Here is a 25083-nt window from a genome sequence, read left to right as displayed (position 1 = left end):
CCCCCCCCCGTGCTATAGGTATGAGATGTGTCACTGCCCCCCCCCCGTGCTATAGGTATGAGATGTGTGTTACTGCCCCCCCCGTGCTATAGGTATGAGATGTGTGTTACTGCCCCCCCCCCCCCTGCTATAGGTATGAGATGTGTGTTAGTGCCTCCCCCCCGTGCTATAGGTATGATGTGTGTCACTGTCCCCCCTGTGCTATAGGTATGATGTGTGTCACTGTCCCCCCTGTGCTATAGGTATGATGTGTGTCACTGTCCCCCCTGTGCTATAGGTATGATGTGTGTCACTGTCCCCCCTGTGCTATAGGTATGATGTGTGTCACTGTCCCCCCTGTGCTATAGGTATGATGTGTGTCACTGTCCCCCCTGTGCTATAGGTATGATGTGTGTCACTGCCCCCCCTGTGCTATAGGTTTGATGTGTGTCACTGTCCCCCCCCTGTGCTATAGGTATGATGTGTGTCACTGCCCCCCCCCCCCGTGCTATAGGTTTGATGTGTGTCACTGCCCCCCCCCGTGCTATAGGTATGATGTGTGTTACTGCCCCCCCCCCGTGCTATAGGTATGATGTGTGTCACTGTTCCCCCCTGTGCTATAGGTATGTATATTGTGTGTCACTGTCCCCCCCTGTGCTAGAGGTATGTATGATGTGTGTCACTGCCCCCCCCCCTGTGCTATAGGTATGTATATTTGTGTGTCACTGCCCCCCCGTGCTAGAGGTATGTATATTTGTGTGTCACTGCCCCCCCTGTGCTATAGGTATGTATATTGTGTGTCACTGTTCCCCCATGTGCTATAGGTATGTATATTGTGTGTCACTGTCCCCCCCCTGTGCTAGAGGTATGTATATTGTGTGTCACTGTCCCCCCCGTGCTAGAGGTATGTATATTGTGTGTCACTGTCCCCCCCTGTGCTAGAGGTATGTATATTGTGTGTCACTGCCCCCCTGTGCTATAGGTATTTATATTGTGTGTCACTGCCCGCCCCCCCCCTGTGCTATAGGTATGTATATTGTGTGTCACTCTCCCCCCCCTGTGCTATAGGTATGTATATTGTGTGCCACTGCCCCCCCCCGTGCTATAGGTATGTATATTGTGTGTCACTCTCCCCCCCCCTGTGCTATAGGTATGTATATTGTGTGCCACTGCCCCCCCCCCCCGTGCTATAGGTATGTATATTGTGTGTCACTGCCCCCCCCCTGTGCTATAGGTATGTATATTGTGTGTCACAGTCCCCCCCTGTGCTATAGGTATGTATATTGTGTGTCACAGTCCCCCCCCTGTGCTAGAGGTATGTATGTGTGTCACTGTCCCCCTCCTCTACTGTGTAGATGTATGTTATGTCACTGCCCTCCTCTACTGTATGATAGGCGAGTATATTGTTTACCATTACCTCCCTTGTGTAAGTGCATTACCTTTCCGTTGTGCGCTGTGCTGTACGGGGTGTCCATTGTTGCAGGGCACCCAGATCTTTTTCAGTGGGTTCTGTGTTAGCTCTGCAGGTGACTCTGCCATGCTTGTACTACCTCTGCAGCAGCTGCCACACACACACAAACTGGGTGCACACTAACACAAAGACACACACGCTGGGTGCACACTAACACAAAGACACACACGCTGGGTGCACACTAACACAAAGACACACAATCCTGACTATGCGTTTTACGAGTGTGAACTATCCATAGAACAGATTGAATGAGCCCTAACTATACCTAACTCCTTAGTTATAGATAGCTGTGTGCTCTCACACAACAGACACAGAAACAAACAGCAGATTCACACAACACACAAGCAGTGCAGTGACAACACACAATTACAGCAACAGACACACAATACAGAGGTCACTCACACTACACAAACCCCTGCAGCACACAGTGCAGATGCTGCTCACACAACAGACAACACAATCACACACAGTGCAGATGCTGCTCACACAACACAATCACACACAGTGCAGATGCTGCTCACACAACACAATCACACACAGTGCAGATGCTGCTCACACAACACAATCACACACAGTGCAGATGCTGCTCACACAACACAATCACACACAGTGCAGATGCTGATCACACAACACAATCACACACAGTGCAGATGCTGATCACACATAGTGCAGATGCTGCTCACACAACAGACAACACAATAACACAGCACGCAGAGCGCGGTCACACACTCAAGCACAGCGTGCAGAGCGCGGCCACAGACACAAACACAAGCACACAGCTGTTTAGCCACACTGCATGTCCTGGGAGTGGCGCCACACAAGCCCCGCCCAAAGGGAGGAGACACTAAGTAATAGACATTGCAAAGGGGTGTTACCGTAATAACACTTATTCAGGAGCACTCCCTCGCTGAGCCTGCTATAATAACCATGCGCATCACATGCTGTACTGTAGTGACGTAAATACACAACACTGGCACTTACCGTAATAACCAATATATATGCACTCAACCTACTAACCGTAATACTTGTAAATGTTTATAATTGTTACTGTACTAACATTAGTATACGCGCACTCTCCATTTACCATAATAGCCACAAACACTTTTTTTATAGTCTCTCTGGCAACAAAGTAACAGAGGAGAGTGATAATGTTCTAAATAAACACTGCAACTGTTTTTCAATTAGCAAACTCCCCCCAGCACTGTTAATGCAAAACAGTGCAAGTCTGGTTTAAACAATGTCTTATCTGATCCCCTTGCTGCTACCAGTTAGGAAAAGATATGTAGCAGGGTTTGACTTACACAGGATTATTATTGGAATTGTATACAAAGCAAGGAAAATGGTTACTCTACCTCCCACCATGTGCAACACCAACACAAAGCTCATCCATAAGTGAAATCCAATGTCTCTTAAAAGGGACATTAAACATTTTGAGATAGTAATATAAAATGATAAATTGTGTATATAAAAACAAGTCTGCAATATACTTTCATTATTTATTTTGTCCACCTTTCCTGTAATTCTATTCAGAAATTGTGAGCTTTTCAGTTCCTGTGAGAATAGGAAGTGCAGAACACTGTTATATTCCCACACAGCCATTGGCTGCACACTCTAGTGACCTATTTAGAACTGTCCCTAATTGGCCAGAGCAGAGAAGGTAACCTAAGTTACAACATGGCAGCTCTCATTGTTTTATAGACACTAAAACTTTACACTTTGTTAATATTTAAAAAGGTGATCAAACTTTAAAAAATACATCTACATGTTATTCTCAGACTAATCTTTTCCAGAATGCATAATTCTATCTAGCATTTATTTAGTGTCCCTTTAAGTCTTATGTGTCTCATTACTATTCTTTATGAGGGATCCAGTGTATATGTTGCTGCTCGTTTAAAGGTATAGTAAACACAACAAATGTTCTTGTTTAAAAAGATAGTTAATCCCTTTATTACCCATTCCCCAGTTTTGCATAACCAACAATGTTATATTAATACACTTTTTACCTCTGTGATTACCCTGTATCTAACCCTCTGCAGACTGCCCCTTATCTCAGTTATATTAATATACTTTTTACCTCTGTGATTACCTTGTATCTAAGCCTCTGCAGACTGCCCCCTTATGTCAGATCTTTTGACAGACTTGCATTTCAGGCAATTAGTTCTGACTCTTCATGTGCATGAGCACAATGTTATCTATATGAAACACATGAACTAATGCCCTCTAGCTGTGAAAAACTGTCAAATGCATTCAGATAAGAGGCGGCCTTCAAGTGCTTAAAATTAGCATATGAGACTACCTAGGTTTAGCACACTCTGGTGAGAGGGATAGTGAGATCCTCTAGTAATGGGCAGTAACACTTCCTATAATACCCTAAATGCAAGCCTGTCAGCGGTCCTGTTGTGTGATCACCCCGCACTGTGTGTAACACATGGTGCTTAGATTTCTGTGAGGCTTGATCTGGGGTTATTTAGCTCCCCTCAGCAGAAATAGGACTATTGCACCTTAAAGGGACAGTCTACACCAGAATTTTTATTGTTTTAAAAGAAAGATAATCCCTTTATTACCCATTCCCTATTTTTGCATAACCAACACAGTTATTCTAATATATGTTTTACCTCTGTGATTACCTTGTATCTAAGTCTCTGCAAACTGCCCCCTTATTTCAGTTTGTTTGACAGACTTGCACTTTAGCCAATCAGTGCTTACTCCTAGGTAACTCCACGTGCGTGAGCACAATGTTATCTATATGACACACATGAACTAACATCCTCTAGTGGTAAAAACACATCAAAATGCATTCATTAAGGGTGGTCTTCAAGGTCTAAGAAATTTGCATATGAACCTCCTAAATTTAGCTTTCAAATAAGAATACCATGAGAACAAAGCAAAATTGGTGATAAAGGTAAATTAGTAAGTTGTTTAAAAGTACATGCCCTATCTGAATCATGAAAGTTTATTTTGGACTAGACTGTCCCAAAAAATATTTTATGATTCAGATAGAGAATAAATAAATGAGCCTCCTATCTTCAAACATATTTGCTTTTATCTGTGTTATATTTTTATACTTCTTGTAAAAGAAATGCAGAGAAAATATGTTGCTCTGCCTGATATTCATGCAAATGTCAGAGTTTCCAAGCAAAAAAAACAAAAACAAACACGCACAAGCAGAGAAAATTGGGGTGGGATTATTTTCTGGGGTTTTCCTATAAAGGTTGTTCTTATTTTAAGTATTTTTTTTGTAATGTAATTTACGGGGTCCTTTGTGTGCCTAAAACCAAAAATAATATAATTTTTTTTTAGTTGAACCAAAAATAAAAATGTTGCGCAGTATAGATGTATATGCATTTTGTAATTGGCTGATGGTGATCACATGAGGCAGCTGATGGTGGTCACATGAGGAGGAAAATTTAAACTAACTTTAAATCTGTCAGGGGAAAAAAAAAAAAAATCTACTAATTTGAAATTCAGACTGAGGGGCTGATTCTCTAAACCTCTCCAGATCAGACATGGTTTTTCACGCTGACTCACACAGGTGTTGCCGTGGGGGAATTACCGTATCATAAAAAGAAAAAAGGGGCAGTCCCTGCAAGTAGCAAGATGGCTCCTATATAAAGTAATGGAGCTCGCTGGAAAGGGACATTTCGCTCCATAAGGCAAAGTTAACGTAGTGATGTTGTGAATAGTTCGCCGGCGAATAGTTCCCGGCGAACATAGCATGTTCGCGTTCGCCTCGGCGGGCTAACATATGCGATGTTCGATCCGCCCCCTATTTGTCATCATTGAGTAAACTTTGACCCTGTACCTCACAGTCAGAAGACACATTACAGCCAATCAGCAGCAGACCCTCCCTCCCAGACCCTCCCACCTCCTGGACAGCATCCATTTTAGATTCATTCGGAAGCTGCATTCTTAGTGAGAGGAGGGACAGTGTAGCTGCTGCTGATTTAATAGGGAAATCGATAGCTAGGCTAGTGTATTCAGTGTCCACTACAGTCCTGAAGGACTCATCTGATCTCTGCTGTAAGGACAGCACCCCAAAAAGCCCTTTTTAGGGCTAGAACATCAGTCTGGTTTTTTTTCCCCCCTGTGTAATCTAATTGCAGTTGCCTGCCTGCCAGCGTGTGTCAGGCTCACAGCATATACTGTGCCCACTTGCCCAGTGCCACCACTCATATCTGGTGTAACAGTAGTGTACATTTAAAAAACAACAACACTTTTTTGACTGTGAAATAGCAGACAGCTGCCAGTACCCAAGATGGCCCCCAATAAGGCAGATGGGGAGGGTTAGAGAGCTCTGTTTTGGGGGGGGGGGGATCAGGGAGGTTGGGGGCATGCTACACCACAGCATATGTAAATATGCTTAGAAAAAAAAACAAAAAAAACCCTTTTATTTTAGTACTGGCAGACTTTCTGCCAGTACTTAAGATGGCGGGGACAATTGTGGGGTGGGGGAGGGAAGGGAGCTGTTTGGGAGGGATCAGGGGGTCTGATGTGTCAGGTGGGAGGCTGATCTCTACACTAAAGCTAAAATTAACCCTGCAAGCTCCCTACAAACTACCTAATTAACCCCTTCACTGCTAGCCATAATACACGTGTGATGCGCAGCAGCATTTAGCAGCCTTCTAATTACTAGAAAGCAACGCCAAAGTCATATATGTCTGCTATTTCTGAACAAAGGGGATCCCAGAGAAGCATTTACAACCATTTGTGCCATAATTGCACAAGCTGTTTGTAAATAATAATTTCAGTGAGAAACCTAAAATTGCGAAAAAATTTAAGTTTTTTTTAAATTTGATCGCATTTGGCGGTGAAATGGTGGCATTAAATATACCAAAATGGTCCTAGATCAATACTTTGGGTTGTCTACTACACTACACTTAAACTAAAATTAACTCTACAAGCTTCCTACATGCTCCCTAATTAACCCCTTCACTGCTGGGCATAAAACACGTGTGGTGCGCAGTGGCATTTAGCAGCCTTCTAATTACCAAAAAGCAACGCCAAAGCCATATAAGTCTGCTATAATGGCATGTCTTGCACACAGTGTTGGGGCAAGGGTCCATCTGACCACTGATACCTGGTCTGCAAAGCATGGTCAGGGCAGGTATATCACCTACACTAAGCACTGTGAAGCGGGCGTAATCCTTACACTACCTGATCGATACAACATCATACCTGATATTTTAAAGCACGTTATTCTAAACAATTTAGGAATGTTAGGTGATTTATGCCCTTTATGGATTAAAACCAGACTCTGCATCAACTATGTAATTTTCCATGGGAGTTTTGCCATGGATCCCCCTCCGGCATGCCACAGTCCAGGTGTTAGTGCCCTTGAAACAACTTTCCATCACTATTGTGGCGAGAAAGAGTCCCTGTGTTGGTTTTAAAATTCGCCTGCCTGCTTGAAGTCTATGGCGGTTCGCCCGTTTGCGAACTTTTACGGAAGCTTGCGTTCGTGAACCCAAATTTTTAGGTTCGCGACATCACTAGTTAGCAGTGAGCAGGGTGGGGCACTTTAAAAATTAAATCCTGCAGCCAAAATAAATCACAGTGACATTACGCCGCATTCTGCACATAACATCTTACACTTGCATCTATTTTCGTATGCTTGTATTTTTGTATCAGGGGTTAAAGTATTTTGAGAAAAGTCTTCCACCTTTTAGCCGCAGGAAAAACTGAGATCTGCAGTGTGAATATCTTTATAAAATTACACTGGGATTTGAGAGCTAAATTTCATATACGACCACGGAACTCTCATGTTCATCCAATTTTTTGCAAAAACAACAATTACGCTTTGTGTTTTATACTTACAAGTACACATTTCTATGTGATTTTGCACAACCAGTGTACTTAAATTACGATTTACACTGTGCATATTTAATCCGAATTATTCCGGAGTATTTAACATATCAGACAAGTATTTACGTTTTTAAAACAAATGAATATCCTTTTTATTGCAATTGTTTATCAATAGCCAAACTCCACCAACTATTTGCCTTATTTAGAGACACAGATCTGAGCTTTAGTCTCAGACAAGGCTAGTCAAGTCACTGTCATAATGTTAGTATAAAGCAGTGTTTTTCAACCAGTGTGCCGTGGCACACTAGTGTGCTGTGAGAGATCCTCAGGTGTGCCACGGCAGACTGACAACAGTGTAACATTTTTTAAACTTTGCTTGTTTTTTACTCCCAGTGCAGGGGTAGTTTGTAGGAGGCATGGCATAACAGCACAATACATACAGTATGTGTGTGTGTGTTTGTATGTGTATATATATATATATATGCTGTATTAGTCTACAATGTGTGATTTTTTTAAAATTTTGGGATGGTGGTGTGCCACAGGATTTTTTAATGTAAAAAAGTGTGCCACGGCAAAAAAAAAAAAGGTTAAAAATCACTGGTATAAAGTGCATTGTTTTGCAGTCGTTATCTGATAACGCCAATTAGGGACAGATATCTGGCAGAATAAGCCTTGATAAGTCAGCAGTGTCACTTTTCAGAGCTAAATTACATGGGAAGGGAGCAATATAAATAATGAAAATATATTGCAAAGTTTTTTTATTATGCATTACTAAACATCATATACAAATCTCACAAGGTTTACTGTACTGTTTTGAGTGCTAAGCACTTTCCCACCTGGGTGCTAAGCTGTTTTAAGGGTTTTTTTAAAATATTTTTTTTAAATATTTTTTTTTTTTAAACATTTTTTTTTTTAGATCCCCAAGACTTAAACTGTTGGAAAGGTAAGGTTACCATTCCAATGGTGGGTCTTGGGGTCTGTAGCTGCTTAGATGCCTGAGATACAGGCTTCTAATCAGCATGCCCCCTATTCCTATACTTAACATTGTCAATTTTAAATAAAGTTGCACGGTGACGTCATCACGTCATTGCGCGTTACGTCACCGTGCATAATGTGAAGCCCTGGTGATGCCTGTCACTATACAAACCCGATCGCTAGGGTAGGAGCCCCTAGATCTTCCTTAAGGTGGGAGAGTGCTAGCGACGGCTCAGAGCTGTCGTTAGCACTGAAAGGGTTAAAAGGGACAGTTCACCCAAAAAAGTTTTATTTTTATTTGAAAGCTTTTAATAATGTAAGTATGCTAGTCCGAAACACTAAATGCACATTATAATCATCAGAGTTTTTTTATTTTTTAGTGTAACAATTTTCAACAGGCTGGTCTATATCCTGTTTTACCTTTTTGATACGTGCGTTTAGTCCGAAGTTGCTTCCCAGTTCTGACCCCCACCCCTCCGCTGATGTAATCAAAAGTGTGAACATGGACGTGCACTAAATAAAAGCATGTCCGTGTTCCTCATTCCAGTTAGAATTTTGCTTGTGTCCAGACTCCGGATTTTTGGCGCAGTCTCAGTAGGCACCCTCGTTGTACCGAAGGTAAGACTATCTCACAGATCACTTACAGCTTTGAACAACATTCTCAGCACATATATAGATTTTGCCAAGGATGCTTGTTTCTAATAGTTATACAATGTAACATACCCATTTAGTTAGAAAACCCTCAGATGATCCGGGAAATCTCACATTGCCAGTTATGCCTCACGTAACTAACATCTCACATTGCAGGTTATCCCTTCACATTGCAGAATTTCCCTCACATAAATAACATCTCACATTGCCGGTTAAGCCACACATAACTGACATCTGACATTCCAGGCTATGGGGCCTATTTATCAAGCCGTCAACTGCAAATATGCTGGAATTCCGCAGCGTAATTGTGGAGAGCTTGATTCGCCTTATTTATCAAAGGCTACAGACCGGCAAAAGTAGAATTTTGTGACGTAACATACGATCCACCGGTCTCAGTCCGACACAGATTGATGCTTTCGTCACTACAGATGTTCCGAATGCAAATTCGGCACTGACTACTTTTGCAAGTTATCAAAAATCTACCAAGTACGCTCGCCACTATTACGGCCCAGCGTACCTGATTTTCAATCCGCCGCCCTGGAGGCGGCGGATGCCATAGGAATCAATGGGAGCCTGAAAGCAGCGAAAGCGCATGTTTGCTGCTGCCCGATATCCCATTGATTCCTATGGGAGAATAAAGTAACGTTTAAAAACCTAACACCCTAACATGTACCCCGAGTCTAAACACCCCTAATCTGCCGCCCCCTATTCCGCCGCCACCTACATTACACTTATTAACCCCTAATCTGCTGCCCCGACACCTCCGCCACCTACATAAAATTATTAACCCCTATCCCGCCGCTCCCGGAGCCCACCACAACTAAATAAAGTTATTAACCCCTAAACCCCTGGCCTCCCACTTACTAAACCTAATAACCCCTAAACTGCCAGCCCCCCACATCGCCTTAAACTATTAACCCCTAAACCTAACAACCCGCTAACTTTACATTAAATATTAACTCATCCCTATCTTATAATAAATTTAAACTAATATAGTTTAATTTAAATATGAAGGTAAAACTATTAAATCTACCCTAAATATTATACTAAAATTACAATAAACTATATTAAACTAATAATTAATCTACCCTAACGTTTATACTAAAATTACATAAAACTACAAATTAAAATAACTATATTATATATTTAAACACCTAAACCTACTCAAATAATTTAAATCTACACTAAAAAAATTACAAAGTTACCAAAAATTAACAACTAAGTTACAAAAAATAACAAACACTAAATTACACAAAAAATAAACACTAAGTTGCAAAAAAATAAATTATCAAATATTTAACTAATTACACCTAATCTAAAGGGCCCTATGAAAATAAAAAAGCCCCCCCAAAATAAAAAAAACCCTAGCCTACAATAAACTACAAATAGCCCTTAAAAGGGCCTTTTGCGGGGCATTGCCCCAAAGAAATCAGCTCTTTTACCTGTAAAAAAAATAAATAAAAATAAAACCCACCCAATAAACCCTTAAAAAAATCCTAACACTAACCCCAGAAGATCCCACATCCATCCTCCAAGAAGACGGGAGAAGTCCTCAACGAAGCGGCCAAAGTCTTCATCCAAGCCCGCAGAAGTCTTCATCCATCCGGCACGGAGCAGCTCCATCTTCAAGACATCCGACACGGAGCATCCTCGTCTGACGACTACTACAGACGAATGAAGGTTCCGTTAAATGATGTCATCCAAGATGGCGTCCCTTAGAATTCTATCAGCCAATCGGAATTAAGGTTGAAAAAATCCTATTGGCTGTTGCAATCAGCTAATAGGATTAAGCTTTTTCAACCTTAATTCTGATTGGCTGATAGAATTCTATCAGCCAATCGAAATCTAATGGACGCCATCTTGGCTGACGTCATTTAAAGGAACCTTCATTCTTCAGTAGTCGTCGTCAGAAGAGGATGCTCCGCGTCGGATGTCTTCAAGATGGAGCCGCTCCGCGCTGGATGGATGAAGATTGAAGATGCCGTCTGGATGAAGACTTCGGCCGCTTGTTGAGGACTTCTCTTAGCTTCTTGGAGGATGGATGTCGGATCTTCAAAACTGTAAGTAAATCTTCTGGGGTTAGTGTTAGGATTTTTTAAGGGTTTATTGGGTGGGTTTTAGTTTTAGATTAGGACTTGGGCCTGCAATAGAGCTAAATGCCCTTTTAAAGGGCAATGCCCATCCAAATGCCCTTTTCAGGGCAATGGGGAGCTTAGGTATTTTTTAGTTAGGATTTTATTTGGGGGATTGGTTGTGTGGGTGGTGGGTTTTACTGTTGGGGGGGTATTTGTATTTATTTATTTTTTACAGGTAAAAGAGCTGATTACTTTGGAGCAATGCCCCGCAAAAGGCCCTTTTAAGGGCTATTGGTTTATTGTAGGCTAGGTTTATTTTTATTTTGGGGGGGCTTTTTTATTTTCATAGGGCTCTTAGATTAGGTGTAATTAGTTTAAAGCTTTGATAATTTCTTTTTTATAACTTAGTGTTTGTTAATTTTTGTAATTTAGTTGTTAGTTTTTGGTAATTTAGTAATTTTTTTTAGTGTAGATTTAAATTGAGTAGGGTTAGGTGTTTAAATATAGAATATAGTTATTTTAATTTGTAGTTTTATGTAATTTTAGTATAAAAGTTAGGGTAGGTTAATTATTAATTTAATATAGTTTATTGTAATTTTAGTATAAAAGTTAGGGCAGGTTTAATTATTAATTTAAATCTAAAGGTAAGTTTAAATTTATTATAAGATAGAGATGAGTTAATATTAAGTTAGCGGGTTGTAAGGTTTAGGGGTTAATAGGTTAATTTAGTTTATGGCGATGTGGGGGCTGGCAGTTTATGGGTTAATACATTTATTTAGTTGCCGTGGGCTCCGGGAGTGGCAGGATAGGGGTTAATAACTTTATTTAGTTGCGGCGGGGTCGGGGAGTGGCGGTATAGGGGTTAAACAGTTTAGTATAGTGTGGGTGCTTAGTGACAGTACACAAATAAAGCTGGGAAAAAGCTGAAGAGCAGCGAGATCGATGACCGTTAGTTAACAACAGTCCGCTTCTCATCGCCCCGTTCTTGGTGCGCGGCTTTTTGACAGCTTTTTTGTTAAATATGGAGAACGTATTCAGGTCCACGGCAGCGATGTTAGGCGATGTCAGGCGAGGGTATTGGTGCCGGCGAATGCAGCACAGTTGACGGCTTTATAAATAGGCCTCTTAGTCTCATGTAACACGTATAGCTTAAAATTGCTGCCAATTCCTTATTAATCCTGCAGTGGTTGCTTGTGGCCCATGTTGAACTGTCTAAAGGAACTCTTGAGATTGTTTCTAATAGTTATACAATTTAACATAGCCATTTGCTTAGAAAACCTTCAGATTTAAAACTTATAGCATAGCAGAGCAGCATAAAGCTCAGAGATGGATTTGACAGAACAATTTAAAAAAAAAAAAAATTTACATTACGTGAGGGATAACCGGCAATGTGAGATTTTAGTTACGTGAGGGATATCCTGGAATGTGAAATGTCAGTTTCTGAGGCATAACCTGGAATGTGAGATTTGACTGTTTATCTGAAGGTTTTCTAAGCAAATGGCTATGTTAAATTGTATAACTATTAGAAACAATCTCAAGAGTTCCTTTAGACAGCTCAACATGGGCCACAAGCAACCACTGCAGGATTAATAAGGAATTGGCAGCAATTTTAGGCTATACGTGTTACATGAGACATAACCTGAAATGTCAGTTATGTGTGGCATAACCAGCAATGTGAGATGTTAGTTATGTGAGGGATATTCTGCAATGTGAGATGTTAGTTATGTGAGGGATATTCTGCAATGTGAGATGTTAGTTACATGAGGGATATTCTGCAATGTGAGATGTTAGTTATGTGAGGGATAACCGGCAATGTGAGATGTTAGTTATGTGAGGGATATTCTGCAATGTGAGATGTTAGTTATGTGAGGGATAACCGGCAATGTGAGATGTTAGTTATGTGAGGGATAACCGGCAATGTGAGATGTTAGTTATGTGAGGGATATTCTGCAATGTGAGATGTTAGTTATGTGAGGCATAACCGGCAATGTGAGATGTTAGTTATGTGAGGGATAACCGGCAATGTGAGATGTTAGTTACGTGAGGGATAACCGGCAATGTGAGATGTTAGTTATGTGAGGGATATTCTGCAATGTGAGATGTTAGTTATGTGAGGCATAACCGGCAATGTGAGATGTTAGTTATGTGAGGGATATTCTGCAATGTGAGATGTTAGTTATGTGAGGGATAACCGGCAATGTGAGATGTTAGTTATGTGAGGGATAACCGGCAATGTGAGATGTTAGTTATGTGAGGGATATTCTGCAATGTGAGATGTTAGTTATGTGAGGCATAACCGGCAATGTGAGATGTTAGTTATGTGAGGGATAACCGGCAATGTGAGATGTTAGTTACGTGAGGGATAACCGGCAATGTGAGATGTTAGTTATATGAGGCATAACCTGCAATGTGAGATGTTAGTTATATGAGGCATAACCTGCAATGTGAGATGTTAGTTACGTGAGGGATATTCTGCAATGTGAAGGGATAACCTGCAATGTGAGATGTTAGTTATGTGAGGGATATTCTGCAATGTGAGATGTTAGTTATGTGAGGGATATTCTGCAATGTGAGATGTTAGTTATGTGAGGCATAACCGGCAATGTGAGATGTTAGTTATGTGAGGGATAACCGGCAATGTGAGATGTTAGTTACGTGAGGGATAACCGGCAATGTGAGATGTTAGTTATGTGAGGGATATTCTGCAATGTGAGATGTTAGTTATGTGAGGGATATTCTGCAATGTGAGATGTTAGTTATGTGAGGCATAACCTGCAATGTGAGATGTTAGTTATGTGAGGCATAACCTGCAATGTGAGATGTTAGTTATGTGAGGGATATTCTGCAATGTGAGATGTTAGTTATGTGAGGGATATTCTGCAATGTGAAGAGATAACTGGCAATGTGAGATGTTAGTTATATGAGGCATAACCTGCAATGTGAGATGTTAGTTATATGAGGGATATTCTGCAATGTGAGATGTTAGTTATATGAGGCATAACCTGCAATGTGAGATGTTAGTTATGTGAGGCATAACCTGCAATGTGAGATGTTAGTTATGTGAGGCATAACCTGCAATGTGAGATGTTAGTTATGTGAGGGATATTCTGCAATGTGAGATGTTAGTTATGTGAGGGATATTCTGCAATGTGAGATGTTAGTTATGTGAGGGATATTCTGCAATGTGAAGAGATAACTGGCAATGTGAGATGTTAGTTACGTGAGGGATATTCTGCAATGTGAGATGTTAGTTATGTGAGGGATATTCTGCAATGTGAAGAGATAACTGGCAATGTGAGATGTTAGTTACGTGAGGGATATTCTGCAATGTGAGATGTTAGTTACGTGAGGGATATTCTGCAATGTGAAGGGATAACCTGCAATGTGAGATGTTAGTTACGTGAGGGATATTCTGCAATGTGAGATGTTAGTTACGTGAGGGATATTCTGCAATGTGAGATGTTAGTTACGTGAGGGATATTCTGCAATGTGAGATGTTAGTTACGTGAGGGATATTCTGCAATATGAAGAGATAACCGGCAATGTGAGATGTTAGTTACGTGAGGGATATTCTGCAATATGAAGAGATAACCGGCAATGTGAGATGTTAGTTATGTGAGGGATATTCTGCAATGTGAGATGTTAGTTACGTGAGGGATATTCTGCAATATGAAGAGATAACCGGCAATGTGAGATGTTAGTTATGTGAGGGATATTCTGCAATGTGAGATGTTAGTTACGTGAGGGATATTCTGCAATATGAAGAGATAACCGGCAATGTGAGATGTTAGTTATGTGAGGGATATTCTGCAATGTGAGATGTTAGTTACGTGAGGGATATTCTGCAATATGAAGAGATAACCGGCAATGTGAGATGTTAGTTACGTGAGGGATATTCTGCAATGTGAGATGTTAGTTACGTGAGGGATATTCTGCAATGTGAGATGTTAGTTACGTGAGGGATATTCTGCAATGTGAAGGGATAACCGGCAATGTGAGATGTTAGTTACGTGAGGGATATTCTGCAATGTGAAGGGATAACCTGCAATGTGAGATGTTAGTTATGTGAGGGATATTCTGCAATGTGAGATGTTAGTTACGTGAGGGATATTCTGCAATGTGAGATGTTAGTTACGTGAGGGATATTCTGCAATGTGAGATGTTAGTTACGTGAGGGATATTCTGCAATGTGAAGGGATAACCGGCAATGTGAGATGTTAGTTACGTGAGGGATATTCTGCAATGTGAAGGGATAACCTGCAATGTGAGATGTTAGTTATGTGAGGGATATTCTGCAATGTGAGATGTTAGTTACGTGAGGGATATTCTGCAATGTGAGATGTTAGTTACGTGAGGGATATTCTGCAATGTGAAGGGATAACCTGCAATGTGAGATGTAAGTTATGTGACGGATATTCTGCAATGTGAAGGGATAACCTGTAATGTGAGATGTTAGTTATGTGAGGGATATTCTGCAATGTGAGATGCTAGTTACGTGAGGGATATTCTGCAATGTGAAGAGATAACCTGCAATGTGAGATGTTAGTTATGTGAGGGATATTCTGCAATGTGAAGGGATATTCTGCAATGTGAGATGTTAGTTATGTGAGGGATATTCTGCAATGTGAAGAGATAACCTGCAATGTGAGATGTTAGTTACGTGAGGGATATTCTGCAATGTGAAGAGATAACCGGCAATGTGAGATGTTAGTTATGTGAGGGATATTCTGCAATGTGAAGAGATAACCTGCAATGTGAGATGTTAGTTATGTGAGGGATATTCTGCAATGTGAGATGTTAGTTACGTGAGGGATATTCTGCAATGTGAAGAGATAACCGGCAATGTGAGATGTTAGTTATGTGAGGGATATTCTGCAATGTGAAGAGATAACCTGCAATGTGAGATGTTAGTTATGTGAGGGATATTCTGCAATGTGAAGAGATAACCTGCAATGTGAGATGTTAGTTATGTGAGGGATATTCTGCAATGTGAGATGTTAGTTACGTGAGGGATATTCTGCAATGTGAAGAGATAACCGGCAATGTGAGATGTTAGTTACGTGAGGGATATTCTGCAATGTGAAGGGATAACCTGCAATGTGAGATGTAAATAGCAGTGAAATAAAATAGATACTATTGAACACGTTAGTTGTCCACCAAAATGATCCCAAAATATACATCGCTCTTAGATCTTGTTTCATGTCTAGAGTTTTGGGACACTTTGAAAGTAGAAACGGAACTGTAAGTAATGGCGCTTCAGACATGCGCACAAAACACTTCTACACGCCAAATTATTACAAGTTATTATCGACAAACAATACTAATATGTCAGAATTCCAAACAAATGCTTTTACAAGTCAGGAAATTATACATTAAGGTATGCTGTGTTATACATTTATGAAACCGGATTACAATAATGATACATGAATCTGGGTAATGTTTATGATACAGTAATGAACCTTAACACAATTTAGTTGATATCCCTATAGGATTATTTGTTTATCCCTATATCTTGTGGGAACATTTTGGATTAAACCTTTGCATTTATATGTGTGTTTGATTTATGTCAGAGAAACAGCCACACTGGTGACTGGTTTAATTATACCATATATGAGAGGATTTTGAAATGGCAATTGTGTTTTAATGTACAAATAAACTAATTTCCATTTTTTGACCAATAGGATCTCTAGGACTACCTAAGCTCCTCCTAGTATCATGTGATACCAATTAGTACTAATTAGATGTTTATATATAGCAAGTGTTCTAAAATTATTTTATTAAGCCTGATGAAACAGCCTTGAGCTGAGAAACACGTAGCTTTGTTTTATACTTTTTAATAAAAACTTTGTTTTTATATTGGACACTTGCTAATCTCTATTTTTGTTTCCTGACCATTCTCTGCTGAGGGGAGCCTATTAAGTTAGGCCTCTCCTTGAACTTCTGGAGGCCTTCGGTGTACCTGGTATCCTGCAATACATGATTAAGTCTGGTGGGTGACCATATTGACCCCACTCTGCCTCTATAGCATCAAAGGAGATGCTACAACGAATGTGAGTACCCATTCCTCCTACTTATTAACTCACACTTGTCAAAACGATACTAGGCCATATAGGCACCTTTGTCTCTTTGTATTGTTCATCTAGACACCATATCTACAACGAAATTGGTCTCCTGGGTGACTAATAGAAATCCCAGACTGTCATAACTGCACCAATTGAGGTGCATCTCCAAATGTGAGTGTATATTGATCATCTACACATATCTTCATTCTGGACCAGACAATATTGGGCCATGTGGCGCTTCTGTTTTTTCTTGTCTTTTTAGATTGCTGCAATGTAAAGAGATAACCTGCAATGTGAGATGTTAGTTATGTGAGGGATATTCTGCAATGTGAGATGTTAGTTACGTGAGGGATATTCTGCAATGTGAGATGTAAGTTATGTGACAGATATTCTGCAATGTGAAGAGATAACCTGTAATGTGAGATGTTAGTTATTTGAGGGATATTCTGCAATGTGAGATGTTAGTTATGTGAGGGATATTCTGCAATGTGAAGGGATAACCGGCAATGTGAGATGTTAGTTGTGTGAGGGATATTCTGCAATGTGAAGGGATAATCTGTAATGTGAGATGTTAGTTACGTGAGGGATATTCTGCAATGTGAAGAGATAACCGGCAATGTGAGATGTTAGTTATGTGAGGGATATTCTGCAATGTGAAGGGATAACCGGCAATGTGAGATGTTAGTTGTGTGAGGGATATTCTGCAATGTGAAGGGATAACCGGCAATGTGAGATGTTAGTTGTGTGAGGGATATTCTGCAATGTGAAGAGATAACCTGTAATGTGAGATGTTAGTTATGTGAGGGATATTCTGCAATGTGAAGGGATAACCTGTAATGTGAGATGTTAGTTACGTGAGGGATATTCTGCAATATGAAGGGTTTACCTCCAATGTGAGATGTCAGTTACGTGAGGCATAAACGGAAATGTGAGATTTCCCAGATCATTTGAGGGTTTTCTAAGCAAATGGGTATGTTACATTGTATAACTATTGGAAACAAGCATCCATGGCAAAATCTAACTATGCGCTCTGAATTTTGGAGTTAGTTTGTATGTGGGAAACTACAAAGAACTTGGATTCCGGTGCAAGCGCGCTCCCGATCACGCGGGCATGGTTCCTTGATATAGAGGACGCGCTTCTCTGCAATGGCGCATGCGGAGTAGAGAAAATAACTATTTTGCATAGAATTGAAAAAAATTATTTGATAGGTCACAGGGCGGGTAAAGAGAGTTTTGTAAGCACAACCCTTTTATCTGGGTGCTCCAGTGTCGTTGAGCTTCAACACAAAGAAGCTGATTAATTAGGTAAAAATAATATATATTACACAGAACATAATTATTCAGTGTTCGCCTTTACTTGCTAATGCGATATTGCTGATAAATGAGTTTTTGTACATTGAGTGAACTGGTCCTTTAAAGAGGATTAGAAGGCTTACTGCTCCCTCTTGTGGCATTTCTCTGTAATGCAAGTGAAGTGCTCCAGATACCGGCAGCTCACTTTTACACCAGCATCAAATTGTAAACTAGATTATATGTCTGTAATGTATGGGGTCACATAAAACACACAAATAAAGCTATTACAGATTATAGGTCTTTAATGTATGGGGTCACATAATACACACAAATAAAACTATTACAGATTATATGTCTAATGTTTGGGGTCCCATAATACACACAAATAAAACTATTACAGATTATAGGTCTTTAATGTATGGGGTCACATAATACACACAAATAAAGCTATTACAGATTATAGGTCTTTAATGTATGGGGTCACATAATACACACAAATAAAGATATTGCAGATTATAGGTCCGTAATGTATGGGGTCACATAATACACACAAATAAAGCTATTACAGATTATAGGTCTTTAATGTATGGGGTCACATAATACACACAAATAAAGCTATTACAGATTATAGGTCTGTAATGTATGGGGTCACATAATACACACAAATAAAGATATTACAGATTATATGTCTTTAATGTATGGGGTCACATAATACACACAAATAAAGCTATTACAGATTATAGGTCTGTAATGTATGGGGTCACATAATACACACAAATAAAGCTATTACAGATTATATGTCTAATGTATGGGGGTCACATAATACACACAAATTAAACTATTACAGATTATATGTCTAATGTATGGGGTCACATAATACACACAAATAAAGCTATTGCAGATTATATGTCTAATCAGTGGCGTCACTAGGGTTGGTGTCACCCGGTGCGGTAAGTTATGGTGTCACCCCCCCCCCCCAGAAAGCAGGCACACACAAAAACACAGGCACGCACACATACAAACACTCAGACACACTTAAAAACATACTCAGATGCACACACAAACACTCGGAAACACACTCAGACACACACACAAAAACACTGAGACACACACACACACACAAAAACTCAGACACACACTTAAAAAATATGTAAACTGCACTGCATTAATTATAAAGCGCATGCCTAGAGCTGCTCCCTGGCTCAGCAGAGCATCAAATGAAAGATAAACAGAGCACTCTAAAAATAAATCACTAAAGAAAAGGTTTAGGCGCAAACTATGAAAATTCTGCTCTCTGACTCTGTTCCAAATCTGTCAGTGCACAGCCCCGGGCCGCGTGCCTACCGCTTCTTATGGCCAATCACCTCTGCACTCTGCCCACCCCCAGACCCCCACCCGCCCTCCTACCTGTTCAGTGTGCACTTAGTGTGCCGTAACCGTAACTGTCTGGTGGGCATCATACGTGGCTTCTTCACTTTAAAGACGGTGTCAAACAGTCATGCGGTCAGGTGCCAGACATCCCCTCATGATTTGCCAGTTCCCATTTAGAGAGACAGCACAGCAGCGAGTGACTCCACTGCTCCACATGTCACTGAGCAGTGGGCACAGATAGGCAGGCAGGTTTAGGCTAGCAGCGCAACTTTGCAAGCCCCACGGCATGCCCACAACATTCATAGCAAAATTGGGCAGGGGAGAAGCAAAGTACAAACAAGCAAAATCAGCCGGGAAAACTATTTGTTGAAATTGCAGCACTGGCTCAAGGGGCAAAAAAATTGTGTGTCTACAACTTCCCCAGTCCCACCAATGTTCACAAATGCCAGCCCCTCTAATAAAAAAAAAAAAATCTATGCATCTCAACATTGTATTTCTTTGAATTTCAATAAAATTTAAAAAAAAAAAAAAAAAAAAAATAAAAAAAAATTTTTTTTTTTGGTGTCACCCCCTGGAGGGTGTCACCCGGGTGCGGCCCGCCCCCCCCGCCCCCCCCTAGTGACGCCACTGTGTCTAATGTATGGGGTCACATAATACACACAAATAAAACTATTACAGATTATAGGTCTGTAATGTATGGGGTCACATAATACACACAAATAAAGCTATTACAGATTATAGGTCTGTAATGTATGGGGTCACATAATACACACAAATAAAGCTATTACAGATTATAGGTCTAATGTATGGGGTCACATAATACACACAAATAAAACTATTACAGATTATATGTCTAATGTATGGGGTCACATAATACACACAAATAAAGCTATTACAGATTATAGGTCTGTAATGTATGGGGTCACATAATACACACAAATAAAGCTATTACAGATTATAGGTCTAATGTATGGGGTCACATAATAAACACAAATAAACTATTACAGATTATTTGTCTGTAATGTATGGGGTCACATAATACACACAAATAAAACTATTACAGATTATATGTCTAATGTTTGGGGTCCCATAATACACACAAATAAAACTATTACAGATTATAGGTCTGTAATGTATGGGGTCACATAATACACACAAATAAAACTATTACAGATTATAGGTCTAATGTATGGGGTCACATAATACACACAAATAAAACTATTACAGATTATAGGTCTGTAATGTATGGGGTCACATAATACACACAAATAAAACTATTACAGATTATAGGTCTGTAATGTATGGGGGTCAGTCACATAATACACACAAATAAAACTATTACAGATTATATGTCTGTAATGTATGGGGTCACATAATACACACAAATTAAGATATTACAGATTATATGTCTAATGTATGGGTCACATAATACACACAAATAAAGCTATTACAGATTATATGTCTAATGTATGGGTCACATAATACACACAAATAAAGCAATTACAGATTATATGTCTGTAATGTATGGGGTCACATAATACACACAAATAAGACTATTACAGATTATATGTCTGTAATGTATAGGGTCACATAATACACACAAATAAAACTATTACAGATTATATGTCTGTAATGTATGGGGTCACATAATACACACAAATAAAGCTATTACAGATTATAGGTCTGTAATGTATGGGGTCAGTCACATAATACACACAAATAAAGCTATTACAGATTATAGGTCTGTAATGTATGGGGTCACATAATACACACAAATAAAACTATTACAGATTATAGGTCTGTAATGTATGGGGTCACATAATACACACAAATAAAGCTATTACAGATTATATGTCTAATGTATGGGGGTCACATAATACACACAAATTAAACTATTACAGATTATATGTCTAATGTATGGGGTCACATAATACACACAAATAAAACTATTACAGATTATAGGTCTGTAATGTATGGGGTCACATAATACACACAAATAAAACTATTACAGATTATAGGTCTGTAATGTATGGGGTCACATAATACACACAAATAAAGCTATTACAGATTATATGTCTAATGTATGGGGGTCACATAATACACACAAATTAAACTATTACAGATTATATGTCTAATGTATGGGGTCACATAATACACACAAATAAAACTATTATAAATTATAGGTCTGTAATGTATGGGGTCACATAATACACACAAATAAAGCTATTACAGATTATATGTCTGTAATGTATGGGGTCACATAATACACACAAATAAAACTATTATAAATTATAGGTCTGTAATGTATGGGGTCACATAATACACACAAATTAAACTATTACAGATTATATGTCTAATGTATGGGGTCACATAATACACACAAATAAAACTATTATAAATTATAGGTCTGTAATGTATGGGGGTCACATAATACAAACAAATAAAACTATTACAGATTATATGTCTGTAATGTATGGGGTCACATAATACACACAAATAAAACTATTATAAATTATAGGTCTGTAATGTATGGGGTCAGTCACATAATACACACAAATAAAACTATTACAGATTATATGTCTGTAATGTATGGGGTCACATAATACACACAAATAAAACTATTACAGTTTATATGTCTGTAATGTATGGGGTCACATAATACACACAAATAAAACTATTACAGATTATATGTCTGTAATGTATGGGGTCACATAATACACACAAATAAAACTATTACAGATTATATGTCTGTAATGTATGGGGTCACATAATACACACAAATAAAACGATTACAAATTATAGGTCTGTAATGTATGGGGTCAGTCACATAATACACACAAATAAAACTATTACAGATCATATGTCTGTAATGTATGGGGTCAGTCACATAATACACACAAATAAAGCTATTACAGATTATAGGTCTGTAATGTATGGGGTCACATAATACACACAAATAAAACTATTACAGATTATAGGTCTAATGTATGGGGTCACATAATACACACAAATAAAACTATTACAGATTATATATCTGTAATGTATGGGGTCACATAATACACACAAATAAGACTATTACAGATTATAGGTCTGTAATGCATGGGGTCACATAATACACACAAATAAAACTATTACAGATTATATGTCTGTAATGTATGGGGTCACATAATACACACGAATAAAGCTATTACAGATTATATATCTGTAATGTATGGGGTCACATAATACACACAAATAAGACTATTACAGATTATAGGTCTGTAATGCATGGGGTCACATAATACACACAAATAAAACTATTACAGATTATATGTCTGTAATGTATGGGGTCACATAATACACACAAATAAAGCTATTACAGATTATAGGTCTGTAATGTATGGGGTCAGTCACATAATACACACAAATAAAGCTATTACAGATTATAGGTCTGTAATGTATGGGGTCACATAATACACACAAATAAAACTATTACAGATTATAGGTCTAATGTATGGGGTCACATAATACACACAAATAAAACTATTACAGATTATATATCTGTAATGTATGGGGTCACATAATACACACAAATAAGACTATTACAGATTATAGGTCTGTAATGTATGGGGTCACATAATACACACGAATAAAGCTATTACAGATTATATATCTGTAATGTATGGGGTCACATAATACACACAAATAAAGCTATTACAGATTATAGGTCTGTAATGCATGGGGTCACATAATACACACAAATAAAACTATTACAGATTATATGTCTAATGTATGGGGTCACATAATACACACAAATTAAGCTATTACAGATTATATGTCTGTAATGTATGGGGTCACATAATACACACAAATAAAACTATTATAAATTATAGGTCTGTAATGTATGGGGTCAGTCACATAATACACACAAATAAAACTATTACAGATTATATGTCTGTAATGTATGGGGTCACATAATACACACAAATTAAGCTATTACAGATTATATGTCTGTAATGTATGGGGTCACATAATACACACAAATAAAACTATTATAAATTATAGGTCTGTAATGTATGGGGTCAGTCACATAATACACACAAATAAAACTATTACAGATTATATGTCTGTAATGTATGGGGGTCACATAATACACACAAATTAAACTATTACAGATTATATGTCTAATGTATGGGGTCACATAATACACACAAATAAAGCTATTGCAGATTATATGTCTGTAATGTATGGGGTCACATAATACACACAAATAAAACTATTACAGATTATAGGTCTAATGTATGGGGTCACATAATACACACAAATAAAACTATTACAGATTATAGGTCTGTAATGCATGGGGTCACATAATACACACAAATAAAACTATTACAGATTATAGGTCTGTAATGTATGGGGTCACATAATACACACGAATAAAGCTATTACAGATTATATATCTGTAATGTATGGGGTCACATAATACACACAAATAAAGCTATTACAGATTATAGGTCTGTAATGCATGGGGTCACATAATACACACAAATAAAACTATTACAGATTATATGTCTGTAATGTATGGGGTCACATAATACACACAAATAAAACTATTATAAATTATAGGTCTGTAATGTATGGGGTCAGTCACATAATACACACAAATAAAACTATTACAGATTATATGTCTGTAATGTATGGGGTCACATAATACACACAAATAAAGCTATTACAGATTATAGGTCTGTAATGTATGGGGTCAGTCACATAATACACACAAATAAAACTATTACAGATTATATGTCTGTAATGTATGGGGTCACATAATACACACAAATAAAACTATTATAAATTATAGGTCTGTAATGTATGGGGTCAGTCACATAATACACACAAATAAAGCTATTACAGATTATATGTCTGTAATGTATGGGGTCACATAATACACACGAATAAAGCTATTACAGATTATATATCTGTAATGTATGGGGTCACATAATACACACAAATAAGACTATTACAGATTATAGGTCTGTAATGCATGGGGTCACATAATACACACAAATAAAACTATTACAGATTATATGTCTGTAATGTATGGGGTCACATAATACACACAAATAAAGCTATTACAGATTATAGGTCTGTAATGTATGGGGTCAGTCACATAATACACACAAATAAAGCTATTACAGATTATAGGTCTGTAATGTATGGGGTCACATAATACACACAAATAAAACTATTACAGATTATAGGTCTAATGTATGGGGTCACATAATACACACAAATAAAACTATTACAGATTATATATCTGTAATGTATGGGGTCACATAATACACACAAATAAGACTATTACAGATTATAGGTCTGTAATGTATGGGGTCACATAATACACACGAATAAAGCTATTACAGATTATATA

At 38.5% G+C, this 25083-nt stretch overlaps 1 protein-coding gene across 3 annotated transcripts in view; it reads right to left on the bottom strand.

The window, feature by feature from the left end:
• Positions 1 to 25083, bottom strand: part of PFKFB4 (6-phosphofructo-2-kinase/fructose-2,6-biphosphatase 4) — a 130277-nt gene that overhangs the window by 47238 nt on the left and 57956 nt on the right. For 2 of the 3 annotated variants that reach the window (XM_053721198.1, XM_053721197.1), the window contains exon 1: positions 1419 to 2229. The exons of the other annotated variant lie outside the window; for it this stretch is intronic. In XM_053721198.1, the coding sequence (XP_053577173.1) occupies positions 1419 to 1518 (100 nt within the window). In that variant the 5' untranslated portion in view covers positions 1519 to 2229. Of the gene's footprint in view, positions 1 to 1418; positions 2230 to 25083 lie in introns of those variants that run through there. 3 annotated transcript variants of the gene reach the window in all.

Source organism: Bombina bombina, chromosome 7 (genome assembly GCF_027579735.1).
Source record: "Bombina bombina isolate aBomBom1 chromosome 7, aBomBom1.pri, whole genome shotgun sequence".
Classification (NCBI taxonomy): domain Eukaryota; kingdom Metazoa; phylum Chordata; class Amphibia; order Anura; family Bombinatoridae; genus Bombina; species Bombina bombina.
This window is presented reverse-complemented; position numbering and strand designations above follow the sequence as displayed.